This window comes from Schistocerca gregaria, chromosome 3 (assembly GCF_023897955.1).
Source record: "Schistocerca gregaria isolate iqSchGreg1 chromosome 3, iqSchGreg1.2, whole genome shotgun sequence".
NCBI lineage: Eukaryota > Metazoa > Arthropoda > Insecta > Orthoptera > Acrididae > Schistocerca > Schistocerca gregaria.
In genome coordinates, this window is record NC_064922.1 from 196,913,775 (window position 1) to 196,935,640 (window position 21,866).

The 21,866-nt window shown below is 38.5% G+C and overlaps 1 protein-coding gene across 1 annotated transcript in view; it reads right to left on the reverse strand.

Moving 5' to 3' along the window:
- Positions 1-21,866, reverse strand: part of LOC126355755 (origin recognition complex subunit 2) — a 95,160-nt gene that overhangs the window by 11,858 nt on the left and 61,436 nt on the right. The window contains exons 6-8 of the mRNA XM_050006147.1: positions 19,913-20,045; positions 5,461-5,704; positions 3,112-3,345 (exon numbers count right to left, since the gene is read on the reverse strand). Coding sequence (XP_049862104.1) covers positions 3,112-3,345; positions 5,461-5,704; positions 19,913-20,045 — 611 coding nt within the window. The remainder of the gene's footprint in view (positions 1-3,111; positions 3,346-5,460; positions 5,705-19,912; positions 20,046-21,866) is intronic.

Below are 21,866 nucleotides of genomic sequence, written 5' to 3' on the forward strand. Positions count from 1 at the left end.
CGTGACAATAAATAGCCTTAGCAAAGCACAGGATAATATCCTGACAGCATTTTTTTAAGGCTCTCGTGCGACTTCAAATGTGAGATCATATGCAGTTTACTCTGTAAAGAACCCTTTATGAAAGGCAACCTGAGATGCAGTTAATAAGTTATGCTGTCACTGTTCTATTGCAGGCCACTGTCTCTAAAATTTCAGAAATGGGACAGTAACCACACATGACTGGCCTATTTTTATTTTGGTATATGGATTTCACTGTTGTGTAAGCCTGACAGTAAATATGCCTTGAGTTTTTGACTAATTACAAGACAACTTCAGGGTGCTCAACAATGGCAACATTACATTTTAACACTTTTCTAAAAACACAACTATAAGCACAAGAATGGCCAGTTTTGTTATCACATCCTTAGGGGTTAAATTTTTGAAAGAAATATTTGTCAGTGGAGTAAAAAGATTCTATTAAAGTAAATCTAAATACTTTTTATTTGGTGTTATTATTTACTTCATTATTAACTAATTCTGTCTATTTAAAAATTCTGTTTCTGCAAAGTTCTGTGTATGAAATCTTGATCATTTTTTACAAGTTCTACATCTACATCAATATGACTACTCTGCAATTCACATTTAAGTGCTTGGCAGAGGGTTCATCGAACCACAATCATACTATCTCTCTACTATTCCACTCCCGAACAGCGAGCGGGAAAAACGAACACCTAAACCTTTCTGTTCGAGCTCTGATTTCTCTTATTTTATTTTGATGATCATTCCTACCTATGTAGGTTGGGCTCAACAAAATATTTTCGCATTCGGAAGAGAAAGTTGGTGACTGAAATTTCGTAAGAAGGTCTCGCCGCGACGAAAAACGTCTATGCTGTAATGACTTCCATCCCAACTCGCTTACCATATCTGCCACACTCTCTTCCCTATAACGCGATAATACAAAACGAGCTGCCCTTTTTTGCACCCTTTCGATGTCCTCCGTCAATCCCACCTGGTAAGGATCCCACACCGCGCAGCAATATTCTAACACAGGACGAACGAGTGTAGTGTAAGCTGTCTCTTTAGTGGACTTGTTGCATCTGCTAAGTGTCCTGCCAATGAAACGCAACCTTTGGCTCGCCTTCCCGACAATATTATCTATGTGGTCCTTCCAACTGAAGTTGTTCGTAATTTTAACACCCAGGTACTTAGTTGAATTGACAGCCTTGAGAATTGTACTATTTATCGAGTAATCGAATTCCAACGGATTTCTTTTGGAACTCATGTGGATCATCTCACACTTTTCGTTATTTAGCGTCAACTGCCACCTGACACACCATACAGCAATCTTTTCTAAATCGCTTTGCAGCTGATACTGGTCTTCGGATGACCTTACTAGACGGTAAATTACAGCATCATCTGCGAACAGTCTAAGAGAACTGCTCAGATTGTCACCCAGGTCATTTATATACATCAGGAACAGTAGAGGTCCCAGGACGCTTCCCTGGGGAACACCTGATATCACTTCAGTTTTACTCGATGATTTGCCGTCTATTACTACGAACTGCGACCTTCCTGACAGGAAATCACGAATCCAGTCGCACAACTGAGACGATACCCCATAGCTCCGCAGCTTGATTAGAAGTCGCTTGTGAGGAACGGTGTCAAAAGCTTTCCGGAAATCTAGAAATACGGAATCAACTTGAGATCCCCTGTCGATATCGGCCATTACTTCGTGCGAATAAAGAGCTAGCTGCGTTGCACAAGAGCGATGTTTTCTGAAGCCATGCTGATTACGTGTCAATAGATCGTTCCCTTCGAGGTGGTTCATAATGTTTGAATACAGTATATGCTCCAAAACCCTACTGCAAACCGACGTCAATGATATAGGTCTGTAGTTAAATGGATTACTCCTACTACCCTTCTTGAACACTGGTGCGACCTGCGCAATTTTCCAATCTGTAGGTACAGATCTATCGGTGAGCGAGCGGTTGTATATGAGTGCTAAGTAGGGAGCTATTGTATCAGCGTAATCTGAAAGGAACCTAATCGGTACACAATCTGGACCTGAAGACTTGCCCGTATCAAGCGATTTGAGTTGCTTCGCAACCCCTAAGGTATCTACTTCTAAGAAACTCATGCTAGCAGATGTTCGTGTTTCAAATTCTGGAATATTCCATTCGTCATCCCTGGTGAAGGAATTTCGGAAAACTGCGTTCAATAACTCCGCTTTAGCGGCACAGTCGTCGATAACAGTACCATCGTCACTGCGCAGCGAAGGTATTGACTGAGTCTTGCCGCTTGTGTACTTTACATACGACCAGAATTTCTTCAGATTTTCTACCAAATTTCGAGACAATGTTTCGTTGTGGAACCTATTAAAGGCATCTCGCATCGAAGTACGTGCCAAATTTCGCGCGTCTGTAAATTTTAGCCCATCTTCGGGATTTCGCGTTCTTCTGAACTTCGCATGCTTTTTCCGTTGCCTCTGCAACAGCGTTCGGACCTTTTTTGTGTACCACGGGGGATCCGTTCCATCTCTTATCAATTTATGAGGTATGAATCTCTCAATTGCTGCTGCTACTATATCTTTGAATTTGAGCCACATCTCGTCTACATTCGCATAGTCAGTTCGGAAGGTCAATTTACAAATTTTTCAAGTATAACAGAATGTTCTAAGGGTTGCAATAGTTGAAAAGTGAGGAAACAACAGTTAGGTGTATCAATAAAGTTTCAGTTTTTACAAGTCAAGAACTGAAGTGTTCATTCTTTTTCAAAAATTCTAGTAATAAGTTCCAGAATAATTACAACATTAACAAACTTATGAAAAGGAAAGTTGATACTCACCATATAGCAGAAGTGCTGAGTCGTAGATAGGCACAAGAAAAAGACTGTCGTAAATAAGCTTTCAGCCAGTCTCTGGCAGTTGCAGCCATACTTGTGTCGTCTATTTTTGACAAAGGCTTCATTGGCGGAGGCTTATTTGTAACAGTCTTTTCATTGTGCCTATCTGCGACTCAACATCTCTGTTATATGTTGAGTAGCCACTTTCCTTTTCATCATATTGTCGTATTCCATCCCGGATTTTCCACTGTTTGACAACATTAACAAACTGTTTTGAGTTTTCAGGCTTACCTCGAAAATTATTGTTGTCTTTATTTTCGATATGGCGCTGGGCAATGAGCAGGAAGATACTGCGCGCATTTGTTGTGAGAGCTTTGAACACATTATTTAATGATGACAATGCCAGGCTCCCAGAATTTTTCACCATCACAGAGCATTCAAATGATGTTTCCGTGAAATATGGAAGGAAATTTGTTACATCCCACCATGTGAAGTTAAAGCTGCTCAACTTTGCTTGATCCCAGACTGCAAAACCAAAACTGAATTTCAAGTACAACTCACACTAGCTTCTGTCATAACAAAAAACTATAAAATAATGCATTATAACAAAATATGAAGAAAATGTCAGGTATATGTTTTATATTTATGACTTATGATAAAAAAAAGACTGGATAGGAAAGTATTTATGGTATTTCTGTTATGATCAATCTTTCTGTTATTATCAAGAACATGGTAGTCACTGTGCAAGAACAGCAAAGATAGATGGGATTAAAGCTACAGGTAATTGTGTCATTTATTGCTAGACACTCAGCATGACAGTCTCAGTAATGATTTGAATAACCACCAAAGTTTGAAATAATGCATGATGTTGGTCCTCATGAACTTACTAATGCCGGCAAGATTCTGTAAAAATAAGTGTACGTAATGACAATTTCATCGAGTAAAACATACAGTGATCTGAAGCCACGCACTACAAGAGACATCACACTAAGCAGAATTGTGCCAGCCAATATACCAACACAGTGTCTTTCAGAGCAGAAACTCAAATCAGTTTACAGAAACTGCCTTGGCCATTTGTTGAATCTCATGAAGTACTACCACTGAAAAGTGAAAGTAAGACAGAACAGGTGGTCAGTACTCGCCTTCAGGGTGCAAAATTCCATTACTGACAATAGATGCATTTAAAGAAGAAAATAAGTATACCTGTCTTTCATACCAGTTTCATCCTCCCCAGGGAAGCAAGAGGGATAGACTGGGAAAGTTTAAGGAGGAGACAAAAATCACTCAGACCTCAGGTTGCAGTGGACCCACTTCAGTATCCCTACTGTACATCAGTACGGAAACTGCACCATCAATCTGTGTAATTGCTACAATGTCAGGCAGTGATGCTGCAAGCTGCCTGGCATGAAGTCTGCAGCCATGTACCATCTAAGTCTTCTTCCTCAGCCAATGTAAGAATGGTTGGAGCCAACTGTATGACCATGTCTTACAGAGATATCAGTGTGACCTCCACAACAGGCAGCATGATGCTTAGGTCTGTGTTTGTTTTACTCTTCAGAAATACTTGTACATGTCATCACCATGCATGTGCACGGACTTGGACTGTGTTAGTCTTCCGTATCATGACTTGCCTGCCTTAGCTTGTGAAGAACCTATCTGTTTCCAGTTTGTGATGCCACTATTTCACACATTTATTCAAATTTCTATGTGGAAGTAGAAGATGAGTTCTGCCTACAAAACCCACCTGGTGTGGCAACAAGGGGGAGACGAAGATCTTTGTTCTTACAACAGATGGGTCCTCTTTCATCCCTAAGAAAAAATATCTAAATATTATAAAGATAGCTATACTTTTCTTCCTACCTTGAATGCATGTATTGGTACTACTGAAATTTTGCCACTTAAAGATAAGTACTGGATAGCTATTCTGTCCCCTTGTAATGAATTTTCCATTTGATAACTAGCATAGACCCACCTGGGTAGCAAAGAAACTTAAGGTTTATTGATGGAGCACCATAATATTTTAATTGGTAGTATCATAATATCATGCACCACTGCATTCAGTTAATGATCCTCTTCTAGCTATGACACGCATAATGTTTGTGGCACAGCATTGTATCATTCTCTGTAGCATAACTCACTTTCATACAGTTAAAATGCCTCCAGACTTATTTTGATGTATTAACTTATCAAATGACAAATAAGGTGCCCAGAAATGGTCTTAATGAACACACTTTGGATGACACAGGAAGGGAAATCCAGCCATCATTAAATAAAATGGAGCTAATAACTATGGCACAGTTTTTATTGTTAATAAGTAAAATGTATTCTTGTCCCTATGCCCACTCATAATGCTACAAGTTACCATCTACAAGTTGTATGACATCACCTTAGCAGCACCATTAAATTGAAAGCTGCCTTGCAATAAGTGTTTGTTGCAATCATGATACTGCAATCAGTCCTTTGATCATTACATGCTGCCCATGCCATGCTATTATAACTGTTCTTTGATAATATGTTTAATCCCCCACAAAAATCTGCAAATTTATCATAACTTTTTCCAGTATTGTGCTGCATCCACAATCACATATAAAACTTTATAACAATGTTTTCCAGTCAAATCAGATGTAAAAAATAACTTACCTAATGGAGCATTTATGTGATCTATAGAAGCTAGCAGGTATATATTTGGAGTGCTAGCTAGACGACTCAGAACATCTTGGCATTTGTCATTGCGCAACATTTCGCCATCAATATTATGCACAATAAGGTACAAAGAATTCTTGTATATGCCAGAGTACCAGCTCTGGACCAGTTCTAAACATTCATAGAGGTCAGCAGGCACATTTGATAACTCAAGAATATTTTTAGCTATCATATTGACAACCTGTAAATTGAAGAGATCATTTATGTTGATTATCAGCTAAAGCTTCAAATTAGGTCAGTCAAATCTGCCTAATCATATTTTTAAATTTATTACAGAGAATGGGTGCACAACAAAAGCAAGAGCAAGTGCGTGAGTTGAGAGGGTGTGGGTGTGGGTGTGTGTGGGGAGGGGAGGAGGGGGGGAGAGAGAGAGAGAGAGAGAGAGAGAGAGAGAGAGAGAGAGAGAGAGAGATATTTACAGAAGTAATACATCTTAGTTGTTTTTCAATAACTCACTAAAGTAGCCCTGGGGTACACAAGCAGACAGAGCATACAACAAAGGAATGAATGAACATAATTGCAGAAGATTAATGTTCCCCTTATGCGGCACTCTAATCTTTCCTTTCCATCCAAACAACATTTTATGAACTCAAGAACTGCTCTTGCAAATTATTCAGATAAAGTGACTCTTAAGCTAGAAAATTATTATTGTTACTGCCATGAATAATGTTCCCAGTCATGAAAACCTCATACGCACATTACACAAAAAAATTTTATTTATGTACAACGTTTCAAACACTAGAATGTCCTCAAGATGGTGAATCTTTTTCAATTAATAAAGTAAAAACGTGTAGGTGAAGCAGCCTTCTGCTGGGATATTAATATTTTGCAACAAAGCTTAAATATTTCTCACTTAGCTTGTTTCAGTAAAAAAAAACAAAGATGCTTACAAACTAATAGACTCCCTCTCCCTCTCCCTCTGGCACTCTGGGAGTTGCAGTATATACATATCTGTGTGTTCTAGCAATAGGCAACACATTAACATTGTGTAAAACTAGTTATTGTCCTTCAAACAACCAGTATAACTACATAAAAGTTTTATTTCCTAGTTATAAAAACAATTAATCATAACACAAATAAATTTCTCTAATCTTAAATTCTTAACTCCAGCGAAGAGAGCAGAGTGTGACTGTATGTTTCCTGCCAAGAAGAAAGTGACAAAAAAAACTTAAAATATTTTCCAATTCTTGTTGTTATAACATAAACAGAACCATGATTAATCAGCAGCTAGCATAGTAGGCAGAACAGTTTATTAGAGTTCTCTTTATAACACATCCTTTCATTTCAAAGATCTGATTATTCTCCTCCTCGCTGATATCTCCAGAACACAATGTGTATTCAGTGAATGAAATAATTCTCTCACCCATGGCATATTCCTCTTGCATGTGGATAGTAATCCTTCTCTCAATATATTGTGAAATACATTTACAACTATGGCCTAATTTGTAATGCCATTGTTCGGTGACTGTCCTGTATACTCAGCATTAATGTGACTTCTGCGTTTCACTCATGCAGTACACAGAATGGATACACAATTACTGCACTCTGTGTGTATAGGATAATAATTTTACAATTCCCTTTCTGCTGGTATGATGATGCAACAAAATGTATTATCTAAGGAACAGAACTTTCTAAAATATCTTGAAAACAGAAGGGAGAACGCCATCAAAAGAAGTACTTTAGCATCACAAGAAAGTATCCTAGCTTGAATATTGCAGTACGGCAAACAACAATACTAGCATCACTGATGCTTGGCAAAAAGTGCAAATATCAACAAAAAAAATTGCAGAGAAATACTGCCAGATTGTAAACATCTGTGGCTGGAACATTCTGCTACACTCTCTTATCAACCCTAATTCCACAGGCAGCACATAGCAAATCACACTCTCCCTAATTCATTTACATGTTACAGATGAGAAAACGCCTTAAAACTCTCCCAGGTTATTGCACTTAGGCTTGACATTATTCACTATAAAATGCACAGGAACTCACCTTGAGCCACACATTATTTATCTTCAATGAAACAAGAGCTAATGGAGGAATGGACCACTCATATGATCATTCCCATATTAAAATCGGAGAAGGATGCTAGAATTTTTGCATCTTATAGGCCTTTGTGCCTTGCCTTCATGTGTATGGAAGACACGTGAAGATCCATTAAAAACTGTCTGGAATATTGGTTGGAATGCAATGAATTGCAATTGAAGTCTCAGTCTGGCTTTTTCAAGTGTCACAGACCATTATGCAATTTATCTGTCATATTTTGTTGACTCCAAAGAAAGTAAGTAAGTGATTGTATTTTTTCTCCATATCCTTTCGACAAACGGCAACATTCAAATACCAACACTGTGTGAAAAATTGGGACAAATTAGGTTACCAGATTACTGGAATCTCAAAATATCTACAAAAGAGAATGGTTTACATACAAATGAAAAACAAATAACTGGACCTACATTTCTACCACAAGAAGCATTTTAACTCACTGTTCCATACATTGCATAGTGGGATTTAGATGAATCCCCTTCAATTTATTTGCTCCGCACTTCAATATACTGATGATGTTATTTTGTACACATCTGGTCCCATAGCTGAATGTGCTGTTAATATCTTACCCAAGACAGTTAAAAATAGGGATGAACAGACGTTAAAAATGGGCTAGCATGTCACCAGAAAAGTGTTTTGTGATTATATTCACAAAGTGATCAGACACAAGAATATTAGTCTTTCACTGACTAGAGCATGATATGCAGCAAATCCTAACAACATAAACTGGATATGCTCCAATACAACTGTTTTTTAATCTGCCTCAGTACAGTGAGATCAATACCAACAATCTGAACAGATTCGTCCTGATGGATACAAGCTAGTAGCACACTGGTGTAGAACTAATAAGAAGGAAATGGGAGTGGCTATTTATGTAAAAGATGTACGTAAGTTAATGAACATTGTGATGAACAGATTTTTGAATGTGCACCACAATAGTACGTGAGGGAACACAAGCTTGTATGAGGTGCATTCAAGTTACAACACCTCAGCTCTCCTCCCCCCCCCCCCCCCCCCCTCTGGTCTGGAAACAGATACAAACATGTTGTGTACACTCATAATGAATGTGTGACAGAAATGGCAGCACTGTACGGCACACACAACTCTAGCGGGGTGGTGAGAATGATGAACTTTTCATTACAAGAACACCATGTAACCATTTGTTTCCTCGATTTGCACAGTGTGACACAGAGAGAAATTCATTACCATATGAATACGGCATGTGGTGATTGTGTCATGGATGTATCTAATGTGTGTTCATGGGTGCAACAGTTCAAAACAGGCAGGACATCACATGACAACCACCCAAGACAATATCCACAAAATTACTAGGCAAATGGTGAAACTTGTTTTGGAGGATCGCCAAATGAGTGTAGGACACATTGCACAAGTTGATATTTCTATGGGAGCTGTGCATACAGCTCTGCATGAAAGCCTGAAAATGCGAAAAGTGTCCTCCAGGTGGGTGGCATGAAGCTGACAGAGGACCAGAAGGTTGTGCACATAGCATGTAGCTGAGCAATGCTGACACATGATGATGGGTTGAATGAGACTTCCTTTCCATTGACTGTGACAATGGATACAACAATGTGCCTGTCATCTCAATGGAAGTACAGACTCATTGTCACCATAAAATTTCAGGTCAGTGGCTTTGCTGAAAATCTGATGGCAGCCATCTTCTGGGTTAGTGATCACATAATCCTTACTCATAACATACCACAGGGCACCATGGTCACAGGCCCATCCTACAAGATCTAATGAAGACCAAGTTCCTTCCAGCATTGTGTGAAAAACACCTGGAAAAGGCTCTTTCAACAAGACAATGCACCAGTGCATCAGGCAAATGCAACGCTGCAGTTTCTTTATGACAATAACTTTTGAGGTGACTAATGCTCCCTACTTATCTGGTCTGGCTTGGCTATTTCCAACAATGAAAGATTCTCTCCATGGTCACACATTCACTAGCTGTGCCGTTATTTCATCACCAACTTCTCAGTCATCAAATCAGGCTCCTAAAGAAGTGTTTGCAGCAGCCACGGAATTATAACATCAACATTGTGAAAAAAAGTGCACAGCTGCAGGGAGATTACATCCAGAACTGACAAGTTTTACAGTTTTTGTGTGATACGTTCAAGGAAAAAAATTGCAGGTTTTATAACTTTAATCCACCTTTTAGTATCATCAGTGTACAGAGCACTGGCAAGATATATCTTAAGCCCAAATTTAACCATGTTATGTGGAAATGTTCGAGCTCTATGACAATAATGTAAATTTATGAAATAATTTCTGCTGCTTTAGTCACCTTCACTAATGTTTAATTAGCATGATGCATTTGAGCACTATGCTGCGAGATCAGTTAATTTACTGTGCCACACACATTAAATTAATCTCAATTGTGATGAGATTCATTTGCTGGGTGTCCCATTGAAATTACGTATATAAATTTTCCATTTTTGCTGGAAATTTAGTAGTATGGTGCAAAGAGCACAGTAACAAACACATCGCGACTCAACACAGTCATATATTAGATCTTTTCCAAGAATTAACTGCTATCCTTAGCAGCAAAAACATCTTAAACTATGTAAATCGGCTTCCACCCCCCCACCCCCAAAAAATCAATCTTTTGACTGATATGATGTGGCCCTCCATGAATTCCTCCCTTGTGCCAAACTCTTCATCTCAGAGCAGCACACTATGTTCTCAATTATTTGTTGATTGTATTCTAATCTTTGATGGCCCCTACAGTTTTCATCCTTTACAGCTCTCTCTAGTGCTGTTGAAATTATTCACTTATGTCTTAACATGTTCTGCCATCCTGTCCCTTCTTCTTTTAGTGTTTTCTATGTGTTCCAGTCTTGGTCAACTCAGCAGAGAACATTCTTGTTCTTTATCTTATCAGTCCATGCAGTTTTCAGCATCTTTGTATAGTGTCACACCTCAAACACATCCATTCTCTTCTTTTTTTGTTTTTCCCACATTTCACAATTGACAACCATACAATGCTGCACTCCAAGCATATTCTCAGATATTTCATCCTCAAATTAAAGCCCATGTTTGATATTTCTTTTGTGTCCCCTTTGCCTGCAAAGGTCTGCTTTTTTACATCCTCCTTACATCATCCATCACTTGCTATTTTGCTTCCAAGGTAGAAGACTTCCTGTACTTTCTCTACTTCATGGTCACCAATTTCAATGTTAAGTTTGATGTCGTTAATATCATTTCTGCTACTTCTCAATATTTTTGTCTCTCTTTGGTTCACTCTCAGTACACATTCTGTACTCATTAGACTGTTCATTCCATTCAAGAGATCCTGTAGTTCTTTACTTTCACAGAGGATAGCAATACCACCACTGAATCTTATCACTGAAATCCTTTCATCCGAAGTTTTAATTCCAATCCAATGAATCTTCCTTTCTCTCCATCACTGTTTCTTTGATGTATAGATGGAACAATAGGGTTGAAAGATTGCACCCCGATCTTATAACTTTTTCAATCAAAGTACTTCGTTCTTGGCAGACAGAAACAGTGCTAAGCATGTTATGCAGACTTAACTGGAGAAGCACTCACTAGGCTGTGGAGATTTCATACTCAATTTTGTATCAGTTAGTACTGAGTGAGACCACCTAGACATGTTGATGCCCAGCTTTGGATTATTTTCTACAGTAAAATTCCTTGCAAATATTGAAGCAAATAATACGACAGCTACTGATGACTTGTTTCCACATCCAACCACTTGCACTGATTTAACTGTAAAACCAATGCTCAGTGTGTTATATGGCCATGATGGTCAAATTTTAGCAATAATTATATTTATCAGTTGTGCTGCAAAACAATAAACAGTGTCTTAAACACAGTGTTTGGATAGAAATTACTGGAAGAAGGCTGGGGAGAAATTTATAAAGCAGATGGTATTAATGGAAAACTTAGCTCTTTCTTAAACATATCCACACAGAGAGAAGAAACTACAAAACTGAAGATAAGCAAACCACCTGTAATTCAAGACCTGTATCACTCATTAGAATCTTTTCAAAAGTGTTTGAGAAAGTGGCTTATGATAGAATGTCAACTGATTTGAGTGGGCAGTACTTGTTAACCGATTCGCAGTTTGGCTTTCGTGAAAGATTCTCCACAAAGAAACCAAAAACAACACCTCACAAATGAAGTCCTAGCAGAGCGAAGCAAGAAAAATTATCCTTTAGATATATTCTGTGACCTTGCCAAGGTTTTTGATTGCGTAGATCACAAATCTCTCTAGATGGCAAACTAAAGTGTTGTCTGACTCCATAATTGAGTGGTCAGCATGGCTAACTATCATATGAAGGACCCAGGTTAGATTCCTGGTACTGCTAGGGATTTTTCCTTGGTGTGAGAACTGGTACAGAGTGCTCTAGCGGAGAAGCTATTCAACTGACTAGCAGCAGTTCCACAATAAAGGAAACTGCCAATGACTGCAACAGCGATGCACTCACCACATACCCCTATGACACAGAGGTTTACCTTTTGACCTTTAAACTGACGTGTTACGGCATTAATGGCATCCCGCTTGTACAGATGAAATCTTACAGTCTTACGATGTGTTCGCACCAGAAGAAGACATTGATGGCCATACACTAAATGAAACACACTGTGTTAAAGTTCTTGGGTTCAGCTGAAAAAAGTTAAAATGGAGCTAACACATAGATAACCTAATTCAAAAGCTCAGTTCAGTGTGTTAGTCACTTAGAAAAATTTCTTATTGTGTTGACTTAAAGGCAATTAGAGGTAACTTATTTTGAATATTTTATACTCTCTGTTGTCTTGTGGACTTATCTTCTGGGACAGCACATTTAATGTAAAATAACACTTATGCAGCTGTTAATAAAAATCAGGTTTAGCTAAACTGTGATTTAAACAGTCACTATACAAGACATAAAAATAATTTTTATGTGGACCTTGCTCCCCTGCCTAGGCATCAGAATGCAATTATTTACTCTGGTGGGAAGATTTTCAACAAGCTTCCATCTAACACAACAATAAATTTGGAATCCCTACAAGTTCAAAACAAAATTCTTATTAGCCTTTCTCTCTCTCTCTCTCTCTCTCTCTCTCTCTCTCTCTCTCTCTCTCTCTCTCTCTCTCTCTAAATTATCTGGCTACCTATATTCAACAATTGCAAATTTTTATTAGCTAAACTGCAAGCAGCAGTGTTTCTTACAAAACTGTATGACAAGTAATATATAGGACTCAATATTTATAGATGTAAAAATATTTTCTTTGATGAAGTACTGAAAGTATTCCTTGTTGGGACCTATGGAACAGAATGAATGAATGAATGAATGGTTTCTTTCTTAATAAGATATCTGCAACTTTGTGACTTAAAATGGGTCAAAAACTATTACTGTGCAAATGATAGAAACAGTGGCCATCATCTTCAATCATGGCATCCTGTGGTAAGACGAAAGAGTTTTCTTTAATGCAGGGGAAAAGCTACAAACAAGACTCAAAGATGCACTCCAAGTAATACAGCAAAACTCATTAGCAAGTCATAAGAAAATGGAAAGGCAGCATGGGAAATTATTATGCATTAAACGAATGAACTCAATAAGGCAAATGATGCACAACTCAACAAAAATTGAATGTTTACATGCTGCAAAAGGACTGAGCAATGAAGAGCCATATGCCGATTTAGGAAACTATCCCTGTATTTGCCTCCACACTTTAGGTAAGGTTGAACAATTATTTGAACACCGATTCCCCCATATTCGAGTTCAGCACTGTAACTCACCGTTTCACAACTTGGTAGAGGTGTAGCTTCCAAACAGACCAGGCCTATGCCCAAGGGCTGTAAGGTTGGAAACATTACTGAGAACATCAGCAATACACCAGTACATATTATAATGCAGCTCTACAGTACAGACAAATGAATGCCAATGAGCTAGGGAGAGTTTATTATTGTTTCTGTGTGGGAATTCAATTTTATTTTATAACAATATAAAAATAAAAGTTTCAAAATTATCGGGTGGATGTGTGGAAAATACTAACAAGGAGAATTGGCAGGATGATAGGACATGTCTTTAGATTTTACCCGGAAACAAAAGGCAATGAAGAGTCATCTTGTCTTGTTGTACCTGTCACGCAGAATCCTATCATTTCAGTTCTACAGACAGTTCAAATGAACCAAAAATGGTATCGAGATATATAACATGGCTGTATGTGTCAATGATATACGTTACAATTCATTTCACAACTCAAGTTTTCGTAAGCCAAAAATGTCAGGAGCATATTTCCCACAGTAGAGACCAAAATTATAACAATAGCTACTACCTCCACAAAAAGCCAAACATTTATGTCAAGATCTAATGAGTTTCATTTTTAAAATTGCTCCAGATAATTACAAGCTAAAACATGTCCATCACTTTACTAGCTGGAAGATTTGCATAAAAAATTTCTAACAACTGATAGTTTTTGTCCATGTTGTTGTCATTGTGGTCTTCAGTCCAGAGACTGATTTGATGCAGCTCTCCACGCTACTCTATCCTGTGCAAGCTGCTTCATCTCCCAGTACCTACTGCAGCCTACATCCTTCTGAACCTGCTTAGTGTATTTATCTCTTGGTCTCCCTGTATGATTTTTACCCTCCATGCTGCCCTCCAATACTAAATTGGTTATCCCTTGATGCCTCAGAACTTGTCCTATCAACAGGTCCCTTCTTCTAGTCAAGTTGTGCCACAAACTCCTCTTCTCCCCAATTCTATTCAATACCTCAACATTAGTTATGTGATTTACCCATCTAATCTTCAGCATTCTTCTGTAGCACCACATTCTGAAAGCTTCTATTCTCTTCTTGTCCAAACTATTTATCGTCCATGTTTCACTTCCATACTTGGCTATACACCATACAAGTACTTTCAGAAACGACTTCCTGAAAACTTAAATCAATACTCAATGTTAACAATTTTTTCTTCTTCAGAAACGCTTTCCTTGCCATTGCCAGTCTACATATTATATTCTCTCTACTTTGACCATCATCAGTTATTTTACTCCCCAAATAGCAAAACTCCTTTACTACTTGAAGTGTCTCATTTCCTAATCTAATTCCCACAGCATCACCCGAGTTACCTCGACTACATTCCATTACCCTCGTTTTGCTTTTGCCGATGTTCATCTTATATCCTTCTATCAAGACACTGTCCATTCCGTTTAACTGCTCTTCCAAGTCTTTTGCTGTCTCTGACAGAATTACAATACCATTGGCGAACCAAACCTCAAAGTTTTTATTTCTTCTCCATGGATTTTAATACCTACTCCAACTTTTTCTTTTGTTTCCTTTACTGCTTGCTCAATATACAGATTGAATAACATTGGGGAAAGGCTACACCCCTGTCTCACTCCCTTCCCAACCACTGCTTCCCTTTCATGCCCCTCAACTCTTCTAACTGCCATCTGATTTCTGTACAAATTGTAAATAGCCTTTCACTCCCTGTATTTTACCCCTGCCACCATCAGAATTTGAAAGAGAGTATTCCAGTCAACTTTGTCAAAAGCTTTCTCTAAGTCTACAAATGCTAGAAATGTAGGTTAGCCTTTTATTAATCTAGCTTCTAAGATAAGCCGTAGGGTCAGTATTGCTTCATGTATTCCAACATTTCTACGGAATCCAAACTGATCGTCCCCGAGGGCGGCTTCTACCAGTTTTTCCATTCATCTGTAAAGAATTCGTGTTATTATTTTACTTCTGTGACTTATTAAACTGATAGTTCGATAATTTTCACATCTGTCAACACCCACTTTCTTTGGGATTGGAATTATTATATTCTTCTTGAAGTCTGAGGGTATTTCGCCTGTCTCATATGTCTTGCTTACCAGATGGTAGAGTTGTGTCAGGACTGGCTCTCCCAAGGTCGTCAGTAGTTCTAATGGAATGTTGTCTACTCCTGGGGCCATGTTTCGACTTAATCTTTCAATGCTCTGTCAAACTCTTCACACACTATCACATCTCCCATTTTATCTTCATCTACATCCTCTTCCGTTTCCATAATATTGCCCTCAAGTACATTGCCCTTGTATCGACTCTCTATATACTCTTTCCACCTTTATGCTTTCCCTTCTTTGCTTAGAACTGGATTTCCATCTGAGCTCTTGATATTCATGCAAGTGGTTCTCCTTTCGCCCAAGTTCTCTTTAATTTTCCTGTACGCAGTATCTATCTTACCCCTAATGAGATAAGCCTCTACATCCTTACATTTGTCCTCTAGCCATCTCTGCTTAGCCATTTTGCACTTCCTATCGATCTCATTTTTGAGACGTTTGTATTCCTTTTTGCATGTTTCGTTTACTGCATTTTTATATTTTCTCCTTTCATCAATTAAATTCAATATTTCTTCTGTTACCCAATGATTTTCTACTAGCCCTCGTCTTTTTACCTACTTGATCCTCTGCTGCCTTCACTATTTCATTCCTCAAAGCTACCCATTTTTCTTCTACTGCATTTCTTTCCCCCATTCCTGTCAACTGTTCCCTTATGCTCTCCCTGAAACTCTGTACAACCTCTGGTTCTTTCAGTTTATCCAGGTCCCGTTTCCTTAAATTCCCAGCTTTTTGCAGTTTCTTCAGTTGTAATCTACAGTTCATAATCAATAGATTGTGGTCAGAGTCCACATCTGCCCCTGGAAATGTCTTACAATTTAAAACCTGGTTCCTAAGTCTCTGTCTTAACTATATAAGGAAAATAATGGAAAAATAAATGAAAATCCTGGATAGAATAGCAATAATATGGAATGGATAGATTATTATTCACCACACAGCAGAGATGTTGAGTCATGGACAAGCACAATGAAAAAGAATATTGGATATATTGAGCTACTGGGCTAGTCCTTCATTAAACACAGAAAAAACATACCACTATCGGTCACTGTCCTCTCTGGGTGCTTATGTCCAACTCAATTCAGGAGATGTCAGTGCCCGTGTGTGTGTGTGTGTGCGCGTGTGTGTGTGCGCGTGTGTGTGTGCGCGTGTGTGCGTGCGCGTGTGTGTGCGCGTGCGCGTGCGCGTGCGCGTGCGCGTGCGCGTGCGCGTGTGCGTAAAATTTTTGCTCGTGTAAATGTCTGTGAGTTTTCCATGTATGATGAAGAACTCAATACAATGACTAGCATACTTTTTCATTGTTCCTGCCTGCGACTCAGTACCTTCCCTTTGAAGCGAATAGCAATCTAGACTTTCCATACTGATATTGAGCCATGAAGCCTTTATAGCCATCCATAACTGCGAAAGTGTGGCCAGTGCAGGATTTTGTGCACAAACTAACCTCTCAATTATGTCCTGTAAATGTCCACTGGGATTTACGTCATGCGATCCGGTTGGTCAAATCATTTGCTAAAACCACCTAGAATATTCTTCAAATAATCATGAACAATTGTGGCCCAGTAACATAGTGCATTGTCATCTATAAAAATTCCATCACTTTTTGGCAACATGAAGTCAATGAATGGCTGCAAATTGCCTCCAGGCAGCCGAACACAACCATTTCCAGTCAATGATCATTTCATTTGGACCAGAGAATGCAGTCCATTCCATGTAAATACAGCCCACACCATTATGAAGTCAATGCCAGCTTGCACAGTGCCTTGTTGGCAAACCAGGTCCATGGCTTCGTGGAGTCTGCACTACACTCTAACCCTACCATCAGCTATTAACAATCGAAATCGAGACCCATCGGACCGGACCATGGTTTTCCAGTCCTCTGGGGCCCCAACTGATGTGGTCATGAGCCCTGGAGAGATGCTGCAGCCGAAGTCATGCTGTTAGCAGAGGCACTCACATCAGTCATCTACTATCAAAGCCCATTAATGCCAAATTTTGCCACACTGTGCTAACAGATATGTTTATCGTATGTCCCACACTGATTTCTGTGGGTATTTCACACAGTGTTCTTTGCCTGTTAGCAGACAACTCTACACAAGGACCACTGCTCACAGTTGTTAAGAGAAAGACATCAATCACTGCACTGTCCATGATGATAGGTAATGCCTGAAATATGGTATTCTCGCCACACTCTTGACCCTGTGGATCTTGAAATATTGAATACCCCAACAATTTCCAAAATAGAATGTCCCATGCATCTAGCTCCAACTCCCATTCTGCGTTCAAAGTCTGTCATTCCCATTGTGCAGCCATAATCACATCAAAAACCTTTTCGCATGAATCACCAAGTACAAATAACAACTCCACAAATGCACTGCCATTTTATACCTTGTGTACACAATATTACCACCATCTGTACAAGAGCATATCACTATTCCACGACTGTCACCTCAGTGTACATTAACCTGGAAGGTTTCATCAAGCCAGTCTCTGGACTGCAGCAGCAGAAGAAGAATACAACCATGAAGACAATGGTGACAACATTGTAGGATAACAACTACAAATTTGCAATATGGAGCAAGTCTTCCTAAGCTGTTCAACCACTTGTAAGAAAATGATGCCTACCTGCTTCTTTCACTCTGGCAATGGCACCTAACATTGACACTTCTTGTGATTTCATGGGCCCATAAATATGGGAATTTACTCTGCAGTTCAAACCTGTCTCAATGTAAAGTATTCGTGAGAATAATTTTGAGTGTTCAGAAGTAGCTGTGTCTACTTAAGAAGTGTTTTTAAATAATGTTTGCAAGGAACCACATCACAATTTTCTCAGTAAGTAGCTTGAAATAACGCGTCAGAGCTTGACATGTTAAGTGGAAGCAAGCATTATTAGATTTTAATGTCCTTTCGATGACAAGGTTACAACAAACTATGAAAGGATAAATATGTGAAAGGAAATTAGCTGTGTCCTATCAATCACACTACTTCATTTGGTAATTTGAAGTAAAGTGATTTAGAATGATACATTTCTGAAAAAGCAGAAGTCTGTTTCAAACAATGGAAACTCCAGATAGGAATATCAACAATTTAGGAAAAGACAGATTGCTATTTACCATAAAGAGGACATGTCAAGTTGCAGACAGCCACAATTAAAAGACACTTACATGAAGCTTTCACCCACCGCCAAATAGTGGCCAAAAGCAAAGTAGACCACCTGCGGCACAACATGCAGCTTAACATAAAATACTTGATTTCAATGGCTGCTTTGCTACCTGAGCCATCTGGATCCTTCCCTCCACCACCAGCTACTCTGAACTGCACAGGTGGGAGTTTATCCTTACAGCACATTCTCCGCTCCCATATTTATCCCGGCCTCAACCTATGGTGACACATCATCCACCAACAGTTTCCATTGGTGCTGTCCTATCATCTCCTCCCATTCCCATCTCCCACCCTGTCTATTTGCAACCCTCTGTCAGTGTATTCGCTCTTCTTTCTCTGCTCCTCCCTTCTTTGCTCCTTTTCCCCCCACCTCCCTGCCACAACCTCCTGGCACTGTGCCTGTTGGCAGTCCAGTACCACACTCCACAAGACAGCGCTCCTCTCTCTCCTCACCTGTACACTATGAGCCCTTCCTCTTCCCCACACCTCCAGATTAGTGTTTGCATCCCACTTGCTAGCTGCATTCCGGCCCAAGATACTTGAGTTGGCAGTAATGTGTGCATAAGGTTTGCTTTGCTTGTGTGTGTGTGTGTGTGTGTGTGTGTGTGTGTGTGTGTGTGTGTGTGTGTGTGTAGGAATTCTGATTCAATATATCAAAAATTTCAGTGAGACCATTGTATAAATCAAACACAAGTTAATATTTGATGAGCAACTCAAAGAAGGCCTCATAAAATAAATTTTTCTTGTCAATTGTCTCAACAGCATAACTGTTTTCTTTCCACCAATAAATATAAGTATTCTGATTAGGAAGAAAGACAACAATGTAACACAACATTCACAAACTTTAGTTTTAGGCTCAAGAAGTATTTCATGCAAACAACGGCCAGCTTTTAAAGCAAAGCAAAGAACAAGTATTGTATTCTGAAGGTGAAAAACAAATATAGACTCTTTCAACAGTTTCTGTTGGTACACTGTGCCTATACATGAAGTGGGCTCAATCTACAGAGATGGAATACTTTTTCATTAAGTACAACAACAACTGACACAGTCGTAAGAACTTCATTTGGCTTTATCCAAAATAGCCGAAAATATTCCTACTAAGAAGAAAAAACAAGTGCACTAAGCACTTCAATCCATCAAAAAGCCAATCTGACTGGTAAGAGACTATTGCTTTGAAAACAGTGGCCCGTCAAAGTTACAACTAAAAACAAACCGCAAAAGATAACTGTCCCCTCCAATTGAAAAATATGACAACGAGATCCACTTTATCTGGCATTTCATCTTCTTTGATCCAGTATTCTCTAGTTTTAATTCACTTTCTAACTTTTCATTTGATAACACTCACCTCATTGATTGAAAGACTTGGGAAAAATCCATTTACAACAAGCACATCACTCTCATCCATAACTGTTTCCTGAAAAGACTGCAGGAGCTTCCTTTTGGATCCCACACCATACAGAAGGATACTGAAGCCTTCCCTGAAAGATACAATTACAAAATAATAGAATTTTAAACTACAGCATAACAAAGGTGACTACTTGAAGGAGGCAAGAAATGGTAAATTAAGGAGAATATCTAAGGACTCACAGAAATCAAAGTATTTATTAACACATGAAGTAACTGCCATAAACTAGAGCTACAGTTTCTATTAACAATTACATCTAAATTTAAATAAATGTGTTATTGACAGTTCATCTATTCCATGAAATGCTGACAGAATTAATGAAACAAAAAGCTGTACAATATTACATTTAACTATAAATTCATTCCTTCACATTATTCCATTCACATTATGCAACTTAATTTGCAACATCCCTGATCAATTATTCTACACTGAGTAGCATGCATTTTTTATTGCTCTTCACATCATTGGCTCTTATTTGTGAATAATTTGTAAAATGACAGTGATACATAGGAACTCTCCAGCAATATACCTGTATTTCTAAGACAGTTCAGCCACAGCATATAAAGGCAGCTACACTACAAATCCTAAAACAATCTCTATAATTTCTCTGTTACAGGCATTAGGCTGTAGTATAAGGTATGTTTCTATAACTAACATGTTGTCTCATAATGTTAGAAGCATCCTCAGGGGTTATAAGCATGTTGTCAGTTAGCTTTCAAACTTCAGCAACTAGACATTGCCAAAAGCATTTATACATAACTGTGCCTTGAAGTAATCTGACCACTGCCAAAGATTGCGGAGTTACACCAACATAAGTTATGGAGCTTGTACAGGAAAAAAAGAGTTAGTGGTTTGTTTTATTCAACACCAAGACTCACAACCTTTTCTGTTAAAGTTGAATTTCATTGCCTCTCAGTACATCATAGCATTGTAATGACTGGACCTTAATAAAATTATAGTTTCAAAGAACAGAATTTGGTAGTTCCCTCTGAGGATCTCCAGCATTGGGAGACTAAATGTTAGGCACAGAAACAAGCCTTATTCCAGGCTGTTACAACACTGCCCCATGCGGCAAGATCACCCCCTGCCCACCCCTCATTACGTTCACAGGAAGATGCGAGTAGCATAGGCTATCTGCCAGACGGGACTATCACATGCATTCTGCACATGCACCAGCTGCTTAGCCAACTCTGCCTGTGTGTGCTCGGCCAGTGGAATGCAATTACAAACGCTACAGTGCAGCTGTGAGACTGCCTGTGTGTCAGCAGTGCGCAGCTGTCCCTGACGTGATCTGTTAGAAGGAGATTCACTTATTGTGATATTAGATAGTCCTGACTAGTGAAGAACAAGATATGAGGAAATTTTTACTATATAGTTCACTTTTAGTGATGTCTTGATTTTCAACTTACACTAATTATTGTTTAATAGCATTTGAGACTATCTTGAAAATACTTTAATAGAAATCTGCTCAAGTCTTAGTGTTAATTAAGTAAACATGTATTAATTAATAGTTTTAAGTATAAGATGAGATGGTGCACTTTATATAGATTAATTAGTGCGGATAAATACAATTAAAACAACTGTTGGCAAATGAAACATTCATTTAATTCTAATTAAAATTTGAAGATTTTAACAGTGAAAATACTCATGTAATGTTTAATTATGAAATACTATATTTTATAAAACTAATTATGAAATACATGTATAAATTTTCTGCTTAGCATCCTGTCAGGCTTAAATGACTTTGTACAGATTATCATCAATTGCAGGTCAGTGAGTTGATTACTGTATCCATACATATATTAATCCTTGTTCCATTGATCATGAATATGACATTTCGTAACCATGTGGAATGTGTCACTTTAAAATAAGTTTTCTTTACACAAAATAATTA